Source organism: Plectropomus leopardus, chromosome 20, assembly GCF_008729295.1.
Source record: "Plectropomus leopardus isolate mb chromosome 20, YSFRI_Pleo_2.0, whole genome shotgun sequence".
Lineage (NCBI taxonomy): Eukaryota > Metazoa > Chordata > Actinopteri > Perciformes > Serranidae > Plectropomus > Plectropomus leopardus.
In genome coordinates, this window is record NC_056482.1 from 1690825 (window position 1) to 1705014 (window position 14190).

The 14190-nt window shown below is 39.8% G+C and overlaps 1 protein-coding gene across 3 annotated transcripts; it reads left to right on the forward strand.

The window, feature by feature from the left end:
* Positions 1-1238: 1238 nt before the first annotated feature.
* hmgcs1 (3-hydroxy-3-methylglutaryl-CoA synthase 1 (soluble)) lies at positions 1239-13367 on the forward strand. Of its 3 annotated transcripts, none has more exons than XM_042509263.1 (10): positions 1239-1371; positions 2966-3414; positions 3985-4110; positions 4899-5063; positions 6504-6672; positions 6961-7131; positions 9041-9147; positions 9263-9388; positions 9811-9968; positions 10286-13367. In XM_042509263.1, the coding sequence occupies exons 2-10, from the start codon at positions 2967-2969 to the stop codon at positions 10361-10363; spliced, it is 1548 nt and encodes a 515-aa protein (XP_042365197.1). In that variant the 5' UTR covers positions 1239-1371; position 2966; the 3' UTR covers positions 10364-13367. The 3 variants fall into 3 exon arrangements, with proteins under 3 accessions (XP_042365197.1, XP_042365199.1, XP_042365198.1); XM_042509265.1 differs by lacking the exon at positions 1239-1371 and adding an exon at positions 1745-1929; XM_042509264.1 differs by lacking the exon at positions 1239-1371 and adding an exon at positions 1949-2182.
* Positions 13368-14190: the final 823 nt, after the last annotated feature.

The window sequence follows — 14190 nt, forward strand, 5'->3', positions numbered from 1 at the left end:
AATAACAAAATAAACATCAACAAACATGCAGAAAAAGGTCAAGAAAAGTTAAGAATAAAAATAAAAGTGATCTCAAAAGTATTAAATGAATACAGTTTTAGAAAATATAAAAAAATAAAGCAATAAAAGATAATAAAAACTAATATAAGAAATCATAGAAGATGATGGCATCACCTCAATGGAAATAAAACAAAAATAAGAAGATAAAAACAGATGAATAAGAGAAAGATGAACAAGTAAATGAATAAAAACATGAAACAATGGTAAGCACAGGACATCAGAAGGATAAGGAAGGGATAGAGTTAGAGCAGCAAAATGAATAGAGGAATAGAGATTAAAAAAAATATGAGTGAATTCATAAATAAATAAAGGTTTCTGTACAAAAAAGTCTGTAAAAGTGAGTTTTAAGACGAGAAAGTATTGAAAGTAAAAGTAGCCTACATGTAAATGCTGTTTTTTTAAAAAAGCGAGCAGTCAGAATTTTGAGCATTCTGAAGTTTATTTCTTCCATAAAATACACCACATTAAAAACAGAGAGTACATTACACTTGAAGTAAAACAGGGTATTTTTCAAAAGAGTGAAAAACAGTTTTTCCTCCCTCCCAGTCGTTTATTGGTCCATCTGTCCTGTCCTCCCTTTCCTTCTTATTATGTAGTAGCTAAGGATGCTTTGGAAAAATGTAGTGGAGTAAAAGTGAATGTTGACAGAAAAATAAAAACTCAACTAAGGCACACATATTCCCAAAATATACTTAAGTACTGCATAGACTACTTTGTTACATAACGCCACTGCTACAGACGTCGTGCATAATGTTGCTGTTAAACCAGTGCTCAAAAAACATGGACTTATATGTAATATTGGCATTATTAATTTTAAAAAAAAATGTGCCTGAAAATTTGATGGTCATTACCGGAAATGATACGGTAGCAGGCGTCTCCTCTGACTGGATGAATGGATGACTGTTGCCATGGACACGCTCTGCTGTGTAGTGGAAGCATGGCTCTATTATAAATAAAGAGTGGAAGCGCAGCCCACCGCCATGTCTACCGCGCCAGGAATTACTTCCACCATTTGATTGGCTGCTTCTGTCTCACCAGACATCGTACAACTCACCCCATTGGACCGCAGTTACGGCTCCGGCGCGTGGTCGTAACCTCTGCTCTCCAATTGGCCAGAGAGCTGCAGGACTTGGTAGCGCCGCATGTTGTGTGTGAGCTGTGATTGGACGGGAAGCCAGGTGCCGGAGTGCAGTCTGGACGCTACTCCGTCACCGTCATATAAAAGTATCTGCCACCCTGGCCTGTCTCACACTGCGGGCCAGGTTATTAATAACAACTTTGACTCACAACTGGAGCCAACTTTACAGACAGGTGAGACGCTGCATATGTGGGCTAAAACTTCACATATTTACTATATTGTTCTTTTTACTCACTGTAGCTGTGTTTGACTTGTCTGCTTAGTGTTTATGGGTCAACAGTAGCCTGTAACCTGTGTGGAATCCACTCAGAAATGTTTACTCGGACTTTCACTGGCTAGACCTTTTTTGAAACACCTTGATTTACAAGTATCATAACACAGAAGTGAGCTGAGGTAAAATGAAGCTGTTATGCTAGCTCCATGAGTTGGGAAGCATAGGACGCGGGTCCGTCAGCTATGTTGTCCGGGTTGCAATCTGAATGGCTGAAATTGTGCCGTTTCTCTGTATTATGACCTAGCAAATTCGGTGCTCTGAATAAGGGTTTCTTTTCCAACTACAAATTTTATTAAAACCATAATCACATCATCTTTTAGACAACTAACCAGTCTTTTCTTACACAATTAACCCTTCAGTGTGACTAACGGGTTACACATCGGTCACAAACGACTTAAAATACCAGGAAATCCCTTTACCCTTTCACCCAGTTTAGCTCCCCTCTGTCGCTGTTTGGGTACGTATGATAAGCAACAGAAGCTAAGGGCTAGCCAGCTGTCAAATGTTAGACACAAGCTAACTAACGATCGCTACTTTCTATGTAGTTTGTTGTATTTTCTCAGTTGACCTCAGCTAGTGATGCGAGCAACGATACCGGGTGTTTAATTAACGTTAGTTGGTTATTTTTATGGGTCAAGAAGAGGTAACATTATCTAAACCAGCACAATAAGTGTCATACAGCTACTGCAACGATCTTAAAGGACATGCTGGTCAGTATTATCAGTAACCTTGCGGAATAGCTAACCTCCCATTAGCTTAATAACGTTAGCTGTAAGCTCTCTAAGCGAACAGTTGAAGCTTAATGGCTCATGTTACTTTGACACTCCGCTGTTATTAGCTTGGTCTTACTGACAAGTTATCAATCTGCAGTCCTCTGTAAACATGCCAAATGGACCGAAAAGCTAAGTAGTGTGAATGCGCTATCCCTTTTCATGTTCTGGAATGGCTTGTGCTCTGTGACGGTGCATAACGTTAATATTAACCTGCTGGATTGATGTAAATGTTGGATTGTACTATTTAAACAGATAAAGTATGATGCACCATGACCCATGTAACAGTGTGGGCTTCGCACGTGTGTGTTTGTGTGAGAGTGAGAGAGAGGGAGTGTGTGAGTATCTGATGTCCTATTTGTTCATTCCGACACTAGCTGTCATCGCAGGCCCTCAATTGATTACTGTAGAGATTAATAAATTGCAAAGCTCCCAACAAGAAAAACACTCAACACATTTATTGATGTAACCCTTTGGAATCTGAGCAAATTGACTTGAATTCTTTTTTAAAAAATTGGGAAGAGGGCGACCAGCAGCTTAAAAAAGTGGCCCAAAATTAGTACAAAAGTTACAAAAAATACCTTGAAATAATTATTTAAAACATGATTAAAAAAGAACGATTGTAAAACAAAAAAGACCTCAAGAAAGTAATGTTAGTGAAACTGATGTGGATACAGGTGTTGATATAATGCTGAACATGAAACCTCTTCTTAACCCATTCAGGATGCCAGGATCAGCGCCAATCAGTTGTTTAGGACCATGGCCCAAAGATGTGGGTATCATCGCCATGGAACTGTACTTCCCATCCCAGTATGTGGACCAGGCCGAGCTGGAGCAGTTAGATGGTGTGCCCGCTGGTAAATACACCATAGGCTTAGGCCAAGCTCGCATGGGCTTCTGCTCAGACCGTGAGGACATCAACTCTTTGTGCCTGACGGTGGTCCAGAGGCTGATGGAGAGGAATGGCCTGTCTTATGACAGTGTGGGTCGACTGGAGGTCGGCACTGAGACCATCATTGACAAGTCCAAATCTGTCAAGACAGTCATTATGCAGCTGTTTGAGGACTCTGGCAATACAGACGTGGAAGGCATTGACACCACAAACGCCTGCTACGGAGGCACAGCTGCACTCTTTAATGCTGTCAACTGGGTGGAGTCCAGCTCATGGGATGGTGAGTGAACAAAGCTGTGTGTTGTGTTGCTGGTTCGATCCGCAGCTCCTCATGCTTGCATGTCAAAGTATCATTGGGCAAGATACTGAACCCTAAATTGAGAGTGCATGTAAATGATTTATTGAGTAGCAGGTGGTACCTTGTACAGTAGCCTCGGCCACCAGTGTGTGAAGTGCTGTGAGTGGTTGAAACAATAGAAAGGCATTATATAAGTGCAGTTCTATTAGCCAATTTTATTTTACATTAATCATTTAATAGTTTAGTCTATCAGGAAAAAATATCAGAAAATGTTCAAGTTTCAGCCCTTTTTTCAGAGTAAGGAGAAGTTATCATTCAGTAGCATTACTGTGCAGCCTGACCCATCAGATGATATCTTATTAGCAGACAGATGTGTTTTGTTTGCAACTTATCACTTGTTGTTTTACTCTTTCACACTGTGTAGCTGCAACAATCTTGTATGATGTTAACTGCTGCTGTGCTGATGACTCCATTTTAGAGAAGAGACTTGTGTATATAAAAGAATGAAATGAGTCTCACTGTTCCCTTTCTTCTCATGTGTGCTGTCTGCAGGGCGTTATGCTTTGGTTGTAGCGGGGGACATTGCTGTCTACGCCACAGGAAGTGCCCGGCCCACGGGGGGTGCTGGGGCGGTGGCCATGCTGGTCGGGCCTAATGCTCCTCTGGCCTTTGAACGAGGTCAGTTAAGAGATAACTATTGTTTTGCACAATTTGGCTGCACTTTTCACTGCCTGACATATTGATTAGACCCCACTCTCATCAACTGATCCCATCATCCAAATGATTACTCATTACTTATCTTTTGTATCAAATCACTGATGTTTTGATTGAATTTTCTTGGCTGTTCTTCCCTGAGATTAATGTTGTTAGACCGGGCAGCCAGGCCCTGTGTTGTCTTCTGGTTTCTTCTGTGATTCTTGTTTTCTTAAGTGAGTGATTTTTACAGTGTTCACTGGTTAGATATGTTTTTGTATGTGTTTCACATTTTATCTAAATACCAGAAACTAGCTGGGAATACATGATAATATCAGCAGGTCATTGGTATCAGCAGATATTGGCTCAAAAATTAAATAGCAGAATAGTCTGACATGCTGATTTCTGCCTAAATCACAAACCGATATATTTCTTTAATTTACAGAGTGAACATAGACAAAAAAATGAACCCTAAGTTGAAGTATTTTTCTTCTTTTGCGCAATGAATAAATATTACAAACACTGAAAAACATTGTATTAAATGTCTCCATCTGCTGGTGGGCCATCATGGTAAGAGTTTGTGTAATATGATTTGAATTCAACTCCAGAAGAGACTTGATGATCACTAAAATAACATAAGAAAATATATATCGATATCTGTTATTGGTCAAATGAGATGTCTTTTGAAATGTAGCCAGCTTGGTGTAGACAGTGCACTCATACAGACATACATAGGAGCTATAGAGGAGCTAACTGTTGTGACTTTGGCGCAGGTCTGCGAGGAACCCACATGCAGCATGCGTATGACTTCTACAAGCCAGACCTGATGTCAGAGTATCCTGTGGTTGACGGTAAGCTGTCAATAGAGTGCTATCTGAGTGCCTTGGACCGCTGCTACTCTGTGTACCGCAACAAGATCCACGCACAGTGGCAAAGAGGTGGGTTCAAACTGTCGTCTATAATCAATATAAATGCAATAATATAAATGCAACACAAGCAGCCCAAGTTGGCCATCATCAGCATGCAATTTTAGACTCTGTATCTGAACAGAAAAGATGTGTTTTGCACACTTATTTTACTAAGTGACTTATTCAGTCTTATTACTGCCCAATGTGATCATACATCCGAACCCTTTTTTAAAGTACAGATCTAAGGTTCCAGCAGGATCTGTGAATCATCTGTTCATTCAATCATTCAGTTCCATTTGGCAAACTAAAAACAGATAAAAACGAGTGAGAATTTAATTTATTTGTTTTTCTATGTAAACCAAATATTATAGACATAAAAGTTACACCAGGCTCAACCAGCAGGCATATGTCCAGTTTATGCACTCGGCTCTGATGACCAAACTACCTGAAACATTTTAAAAATCCTTTCTCCACTGTCACGTGCTCTGCTCTGAGTGTCAGTCTCCTGGAGGCACATGCCTGAAGCGTGAAGCTGCAGCTGCAGAATGACACCATAGGAAAGAAGAAAATTAATAAATAAAAATAAGGAACAAGGTCAATTTGACTTATTTTTGTCTCCTTATTTGTATTCGGTTTTTCCGTTCAAGCAGATGATGAGAAAACAAATGTCTTTTGTTTTTAATATATGGTTTATACAGAAAAACAAACAAAATGAAATTCTCACTTGTTTTTTTGTTTTTTAGTTTACCAAATGGAACTGAATAATTGAATTAATGGATGATACACAGACCCTGCAGAAAAACTCACAATATTTTTACAAATAAAACCAGTTGTAATCATACAGTAGACAGTAAGTGTGCTGCCTCTTCTTTACCTTTTGTGTTAGTCAGAGTGTGTCGGACATGTGCTGCTGCTGTCCTACATGTGGACACGAGTGGAGTGGTGTGGTCAGATTAAGAGGGTTTAGGACATTAACCTGCTTGGTGCGCTAATAAGTTTACTTAAGTTCAGTGACCATTAGTTAGTTTAATGAGATGAGCCTTTAATATGATGTGTCAACACGTACAATATCTGAGAACATGGGGTTATTTAAAACACATTAGGAAGCGTTCATAAGCAGCACAAAGTATCCAGCTCTACAGTCTGCTCTAGATATAAATGGGCTGTGTTTCCTTGGCAGCACAAAGACGCTGTACATCAGCTCTTTGACATGTTGCTGTGTTCCTGACCATGGTATGAGCTTTATCATGTAGGTATTGAGTGCCTAGTGCAGTGTGCATGGCGCAGAGGTGGGAGGCAAGGTGTAATAACATGAGAGTATTGTGCAGATACAAACTGTTCTCATTGCTCTTTGCAGCTATGCCAATGAAATGGAAGTCCGTGTGTTACACATTTTTGAGACCAAGCAAAGCAAGTAACAACAATTTCAAACAGGAAACAGAGTTTTCTAATCCACGTTCTTCTCAACAGAGGGTTCGGAGAAGCGCTTCAGCCTGGAGGACTTTGGCTATCTGGTCTTCCATTCTCCGTACTGCAAGCTGGTGCAGAAGTCATTGGCCAGACTGATGCTCAATGACTTTCTGAGCCACCCCTGCCCCAACACTGAGACAGGACCCTTTACAGGCCTGGACGCCTTCAGGTACACTCAGAATAAAACTGAGCCTGTCCATAGCTAGTATTAACATAGGTCTTAGATGATTAGATCACATGTCGACTGTTCTAAATAGAAGTGTAAACAGTCACTAAGACTACTGTGATCCAATCACTCAAACCACTTTTGGAGGTGGTCTGGGACACGTGGCCACAATCTTTGAGCAGTGTGAATGCTCGTGCGTCCATAAACTTCAAGACAAACTTCTTTATTAACAGAATGTGTCTCTGTACAGTGAGAACACTTTGGTTGCTCATCATGTCTGTGTGACTGCAGAGACGTGCAGCCAGAACAGACCTACTTTGACCGGGATGTGGAGAAGGCCTTCATGAAGGCCAGTGCAGATCTGTTTGAGAAGAAGACCAAGTCCTCCCTGCTGATCTCCAACCAAAATGGAAACATGTACACCCCCTCTGTCTACGGCTGCCTGGCATCACTCATTGCACAGTAAGTCTCAGTCGTTTGGAGCTCAAATTTTAACCTACATCAGGACCGTACTATTATTTATGCACTGAATCTACTTTCATTCCACCTACTCACATTTATCTTTTTATAGATGCATCAACTTTTCAATCTCACATAAGCATAAAAACTTTTTTGCTATATTTCAAGACTTTTAGAAACGTTCAGTGTTTCTTTCTTCTCAGTGTTTTTTGCAAATTAAAAATATGCATAAAACAGTCTAAGAGTGTGTTTGCTGAAGAACAGAGTGGTGTGGACATATGTCCTCTGAAATAATTCCAGTGGACAATGACAATGACAGAGACAAGACCTGAGCCCAGGTCCTTGCTGGAAACAGGTTATAAAGAAATGCTCACCAACCCTCCATATTTCTGCATCTTAAATTGAAAGGTTATTTTTGACATAACCTGCAGATAATTGTGCTTTAATATTATTGATGGGATCTTCAAACAACAGTAATGTATCACTGGAGTTTATTGCAAGTTACAGGGTTCATATGGTCATGAAAAAACAGGAAAAGTCATGGAATTTGAAAATAGCAATTTCCAGGCTTGAAACAGTTTTTGAAAGCTAAACATTCCCTGAAAGTTTTTGAAAAGTCATGGAATTTTGTTTCACCAACCTGTAGAATAACCAAGAGGTTTTCAAGGACTATTAAAAATTTAAAAATCCAAGAGTAATTTCTGTTTCTGTTTTTAAAGAAAACATGCCATCCAAATCTGCGGGCCTGCAAGAAAAAAACTAAAACATTTTCAAAGGAAAAAAAACCCTCCAGTTTTTAAGGAAAACAATGCAGACATTTTTAAAGAAAACATGCTTCCAAACTCACAGGCAGTATGTCTGACAGTAGGGGTGGGCGACATGGCAAATATATCATATCACAATTTTTAAGGCAGGATCAGGACCACGATTTTATCACGATTCTTTTTCATTTTGGATTTGAAGACTATTGTGGGAAATTGGCTTGGTTGTACAGTACAACCAAGCTAATTATAATATTAAAATGAAGCCCTCAAATAAAATAGAATAAGAGAACATTTAGGCCAAAGTACCTTTTGGAGCAGATTGTAATCTGTGTGTGCAATTTTGTTTTCCACTGTTTTGATGGGAACCATATCTTTTGTCGGGTGAAATATTATCAATGTTGAATTTTTTGGGAGGACAAAGACTTGACGGTTTGCTATGATTGGTTTATCTGTGTATCTATAAGGAAGACATGAAACGGACTAGCAAATAGTGTGCTTCAGCTGTTAAAAAACAAGGCTGGGTTAAAACCTAGAATATGGCTGGACCGTGTACAGTGGTCCCCAACCTTTTCCCTCAGGGACTTATTTACTACCACTGAGTACACTGAGGACATATGTGACCAGCTGAAACTGCACCAGAGCCAAAACGTTTGGATGTGTCGCATGTATGAGCATAGACCATCCCCCCCGGTGCTTAAAAAATTATTTGAAATGCCTCCCCCTTTTTGCACCACCTCCTCCCCTCTCATAGATAACAAACAGTCCCTATGTTATATTTAAATATTCAGTTCTATTCCTGTTCTGAGTACATTATTTAAAAAATAATAATATATATTTTAAAACGTTATTATATAATAATGATAAAGAACCGACAAGGAGTATCGACAGTCGTTTCAGAGAAGTTAGGGTCTTGAAATTTGCTTCAAAGTCATGGAAAAGTCATTGAAATTCTTGATAAAATGTTAATAAACTTAATGAAATGAAATGAACAGAAACAGGAAATTTCATCCCAGAAGTTAAGTCACTGCAAACTAACTGCTATTTGGCGGCAAAATGACCCCTCTTAAAAATCGTAGCATGGCTGATTGAAATAATGTCAAAGTTTTGGTGTTGAGGTGTGTAATGAGAATGTTGCCTCTGTGTTGTAGACACACACCATCACAGATAGCAGGACAGAGGATTGGAGTCTTCTCCTACGGTTCAGGATTTGCTGCCACGCTGTATTCTCTCAGAGTCACACAAGACCACACACCCGGTGAGTCAGCCATGGCTCCGCTTAGTTATATGATGCAGATGAAATTAAAAGGTATACTCACGGGAAATAAATGGCAGTGAGTTCTTCCATGTGATTTTTGGATGGTTTGTTTCAGGATCTGGTCTGGACAAACTTGTGTCCAGCCTGAGTGACCTGAAGGTCCGACTGGACTCCAGGAAGAAGGTGTCGCCTGCTGTCTTCTCTGAGAACATGAAGCTGAGAGAGGAGACGCATCACTTAGGTATGACCCTGCTGTCACTGCTGCTCAGCTCTGATTCTGAAGCATCCAGTGAAACTGCTGATTTACTCTGACATCACAAGTCTGTCAGAAAGGAAAGCTCTTTAAAACTGCCCAAAAAGATAACCAATTGAGCTCTTTGGGTGCTTAGAGGTTTAAAGAAAAAAACAAGTGTAGACACAAGGGTCACAGCTGACACAAGACTGTGGGCACACTTTGTCCAAAAATACAAATACATTTATCAGTCTTTGTCCTGTCCAAACTCTGGTTAAATGAGTCTTGAGATGGTGCTGGCACTCACTCAGTTAACCTCATGAACAGGATTTGATATTTAGAATCCTGCGTCTCTCACTGCTTGTTATTATTGTTTAATCTGATCAAAATGATAACTGTGTTCTCTTTTTTTCCCCACTTTATCCACACAGCCAGCTACATCCCTCGAGGCTCAGTGGAGGATCTGTTCCCAGGGACCTGGTATCTGACACGGGTGGACGACAAACACCGCAGGGAATACTCTCGCAGACCTCTGGACCATGACCTGCCAACAGAGTCTGAACTTGTTCGCTCCAGCACTGCCACCGAGGTACAGCATGAAAAAACGCTGCTATTGTTATTTAACTTAATGTTTGTTTACATTATAGTTAGCCTAATCTGTTTACTTGTTAAATGGTAGTAATGGTCTGAGGATAAAGGACAGATTAATTTTATTTAGGATATTTCCTTATTATTTATCTGGGGGGATATACAGATCTGTATATCTTCCTGCCTTCTTTTCCTGTGCCAGTCACACTCCTGACAACAGAGCAGCACACCAGAAATGAATTTCACCTTAAAACCACTGAGTGCTTTACTATCTGACAGGTGATTTTCTGATGTTAATGGTGTGTTTTCCTCCTCCAGCACATCCCCAGTCCAGCCAAGAAAATGCCTCGCATCCCTGCAGCCAGCGCAGCCCCTGAGGCTGCCGTCAGCAACTGAGAGCACTCACCTTACCTCTGAGAGGTACCAAGGTTCAACAGTTTGCAAACTGTACCAACTAGACAACACTAGGAGTCAGACGGCTAGCAAGAGACAACAGCGTCACCTCCAAAATCATACTATGTTTATCTTAATTACGTGGGAGCAGTGTTGAGTGGAGGCCTGTGGACTGCTGTAGACACTCCTCAGCCACCTGTAGCCTTCCCACCATTCACATGTCATACTGTCAGACAGTTAAACCTGACATTTGTCTTGTCTAGAGTCTATTTTGATCACAATAATCATTTGTTATAGCAATCCTTTATTTCAATATTAACGTTTGTACATATTTTCCTTTTGCATTTGTGCAAAATGAACAGTTGTATTTGTGAGAAGATGTTTGCATGGTGCTGCAGCTATTGAGTGAAACAAGCAGACTTCCTGCTGGCAGCTGGCAGCCAGTGATGGGAAGAGGAAATGGACATTTGGCTGTAGGCCTCCTGCTGGTGAGAAGATCACAGGGAGGTGGGCGTCATCTGTTCATGTATTCAAATAGTGTTGCTGCTGCCACAGCAACCCAGCACGAGATGCAGGTCACCCTCACACTCTGCTGTTTGTGTTCAATACCTCAGTTTTCTATGAAAACATGCGGTCAGGTTTCTGCAAGACTCTGCAGGGTCATCATGTGACCCTGTGACCAAACATCAGGAACAGTGGGACTCAAAGTGATGCTGCACCCAGAGGGCCTCACAGTCCTCTCTTAGCCTGCACAGAGTCTCACTGCAGCTCAGCTCATGCAGGCAGGAGACATTCATCCACACAAGATGGTGATTCCACTTGCTTTTTATTGCCATGAAAAGTTAACCCCCCCCCCAGTATGAGCTCAGTGAGTAGCTGCTGCTGTTGTACACCAGGTTTATTGAACCACCACAAAGACCTGATCTGATTGGTTTCACTCTATAAACAAACATTATACACAGATTATAAAATACTTTATTTTCTATTGATGAAACAGAGTTGATTAATGGATGAGTTGATTGTCAGAAAGTGTTCAGGAGATTAATCATTTAACTCATTTATCAAGCGAAATGTCAAGCTCTGGCTTTAGTGTCTCACTTGTGAAAAAAAAGCTTCTTTTTTGGATATTTTCACTATTTTTTAAATATTTTTTTTACAGACTAGATGAAATATTAGATTGGATTTGATTTTCAATTCCAGCCTTTTTTTCCAAAAACCACTGCATTGCCACAAGTAGTCTCACTGCCTCTGCATGTACCGAAACATGTACATGTTTTGTATGTACATGTAAGTAATTTCATCCTAATGGAGAAGGAAAAAGTACCCAGTAAGTTAGTTTGGAAAGGTAACAAAATAATGTATTGCAGTAGTCATGCTGCAGCGTGTCTGTGAGCTTTTCTTATTCTAATGTTGCTCTGTAAGAAAACACAGTGCAGCACAGCTGCCATCTTTGAGTTTGGACTTTTCCAAAGCGATGACAAAAGAAAACCATGACACCAGTGACATCCTTGACAGTGCAATCATCAAGATTTGACTTTCAGAGAAGTGACTGTACAACATCCTTAGTTTAAAAAACGTTTTGGGAAGAGGTTGAAACTCTCCTCCTTTTAACATACATCCTTTAATGAGCAGTACACTGCTGCAGCCAACAGCAACACTTAATCAGGTCCACCGGGCAAAAGCTAATGCAGTCTAATGCAACAGCCCTGCAATAAATGCTACTACCACTGTGTATGCTGCGTGCGCTGCTGTTAGGTCAAATAGTAAGGCTGGAGTTGTTTCTAGTATTTGTTCCCCCCGTTTACATCACTGATTGCAGACTGAATATGGAACATCTCTGTGTGTAATGTAGAATAACCATCATGCTGAATCACCACCTCCAAAACAATTGAAAACAAGCAGAAATAGAGCCTAACCAGGAAACAAGTTGATATAACTTGCTGTGTCTTAGTAAAGCTTTTGTCCGTGTATTTCGTTCCTTCATTAACTGACGGATGCTGTGCATGGCACCTTAGGTTCCTCACATTTCCCACAAATATGTGCTCCAGCTCTAAACAGAGTGTAGAGGAGATGCTGGAGAGCTGAAGGACCGGAGAGCCGTATACACAGAGCTGCACAGCTCCATGTCATTTAGAGCTTATAAGCAGCAGCAGTGTGATGATCAGTCAGTCAAATATGACAGGTTGCACCTTGAGGTAAATATGTTGTGTGTTGAATGTGGGGCAGTGATTGTGTCTCTCTTCATAAACCAAACTGTGACACATTCATATCCAGCAGTGTGACAGGAAGCAGCTGCTGTGAATATGGACCAGAGAGTTCCAGTGTCGTTTCTCCACGTCAGTTTCATTCAAATAGCAGCAGTGTAACATGAACTCATACTGAAGCCTTAATGTCAAAGGGCTTTGTTTCATGAGAGGTCAGGACATTTAAATGCACATACACAACTCAACAACTTCATATCTGATGTCAGCATATTCTTGGTTTTTTCCTCTGTGTGTTTTGTCTCAAATAGTTTTCTCTGTTTATCACTGACATTGATTGGACAATAGTTTCTGCCAGCAACAAGGAAGCAAATGCAAAAAGAATCGGAGCTCAGGCAGAATACAGCAGCCTTAAGTGAACAGCAGTGGTCTGTGTGTTCCTGTTGGTGGTCAGACTTGCTGGAGCAGTCAGTGACGAGGTTCTTGAGAAGCCTTACTATAAGCATGTATGAACTGTAAACACTCAAAGCTTTTCTTTTAATAATCTACAGATAGTCTTTTTAATTGTACCTCACAGCGGGATCGTCCGCAGGCCGGCTCAAACACATGGTACGATGCCAACATAACATCTGTATGGGGCATGTCAGCAGGGCCTGGGTCAGAGGTCACATGATCTTTACCAATGCTGATGGTAATGTACAGTACAGACTTAGATTATTTATGCTGTGGAGATATGAATGAGTGAATGTCTCAGATGAATTTTATCCGGTTTGTGTAGACTCAGAATAAATGGACACTTAACATGCCTGCTATGTGTGTGATTATATTTCCCACCAATAACCATAATAATGAAAACCATAAATTGATTTGTGGAATTTAATATAATCAGTGTTTTTGCCATGGCTTTTGTGTACTGCTTTACTTTGGAGTAATTAATATGTATTCCTGTGATATGTTAACTCTTAGAAACCTGAGAAAATTGGCTTGATTTCTTTCCAAACTATGCGAAAAAGGTGATGAGGAATTTAAGAACAAAAAACCCAGATATTGGCAAGAAATTAGTAAAAAAAAAAAAAAAAAAAAAAAAATACAAGAAAAAATGGATACATTAAAAAATGAAAATAATAAAAACAAGGAATGACCTGAACAAACTGCTAAAAAATTAGACTAATTTTTAAAAATAATTTAAAATATATAATTATGATAATTAGAAATATATAATTCTCTGGACATTTTCCCAATTTTTTTTTTTTTTTTTTTAATTCTTATTCTACCAATTTATTGCAATTGGCGGGACGTTTTTTGTGAAGTTGTTTTTTGCGTCTTTTGCCATGTTTTTGAAAGACGTAACTTATTTGCTCAGTTTTCAAAGTTTTAAATACTTGTGAAGGCATCTGAATGCATTATAAAAACATTGATGTTGATCTAAATCTCAAATGGTTAACTTTCCCGAAGCTTTCAGTATAGGTTACTTTATAAAACTGGCACAAAAATTGGATGGATTATATGAAACAGGATTTACGTAAATGGATCAAAATGATCTGGAATAAATTTTTGGAACTGGACCCAGGATCATTTTTTTAGGGTTTGTATGGTCATGAGAAACCTGGAAAGTCATAAAATTTGCAA

Excerpts from the sequence above, each read along its gene's own strand:
- hmgcs1 (XM_042509263.1), top strand. The coding sequence starts at position 2,967 with ATGCCAGGATCAGCGCCAATCAGTTGTTTAGGACCATGGCCCAAAGAT. Across the intron at positions 3,415-3,984 it reads GGAGTCCAGCTCATGGGATG|GGCGTTATGCTTTGGTTGTA; the intron begins GTGAGTGAACAA and ends TGCTGTCTGCAG. Across the intron at positions 7,132-9,040 it reads CTGGCATCACTCATTGCACA|ACACACACCATCACAGATAG; the intron begins GTAAGTCTCAGT and ends TCTGTGTTGTAG.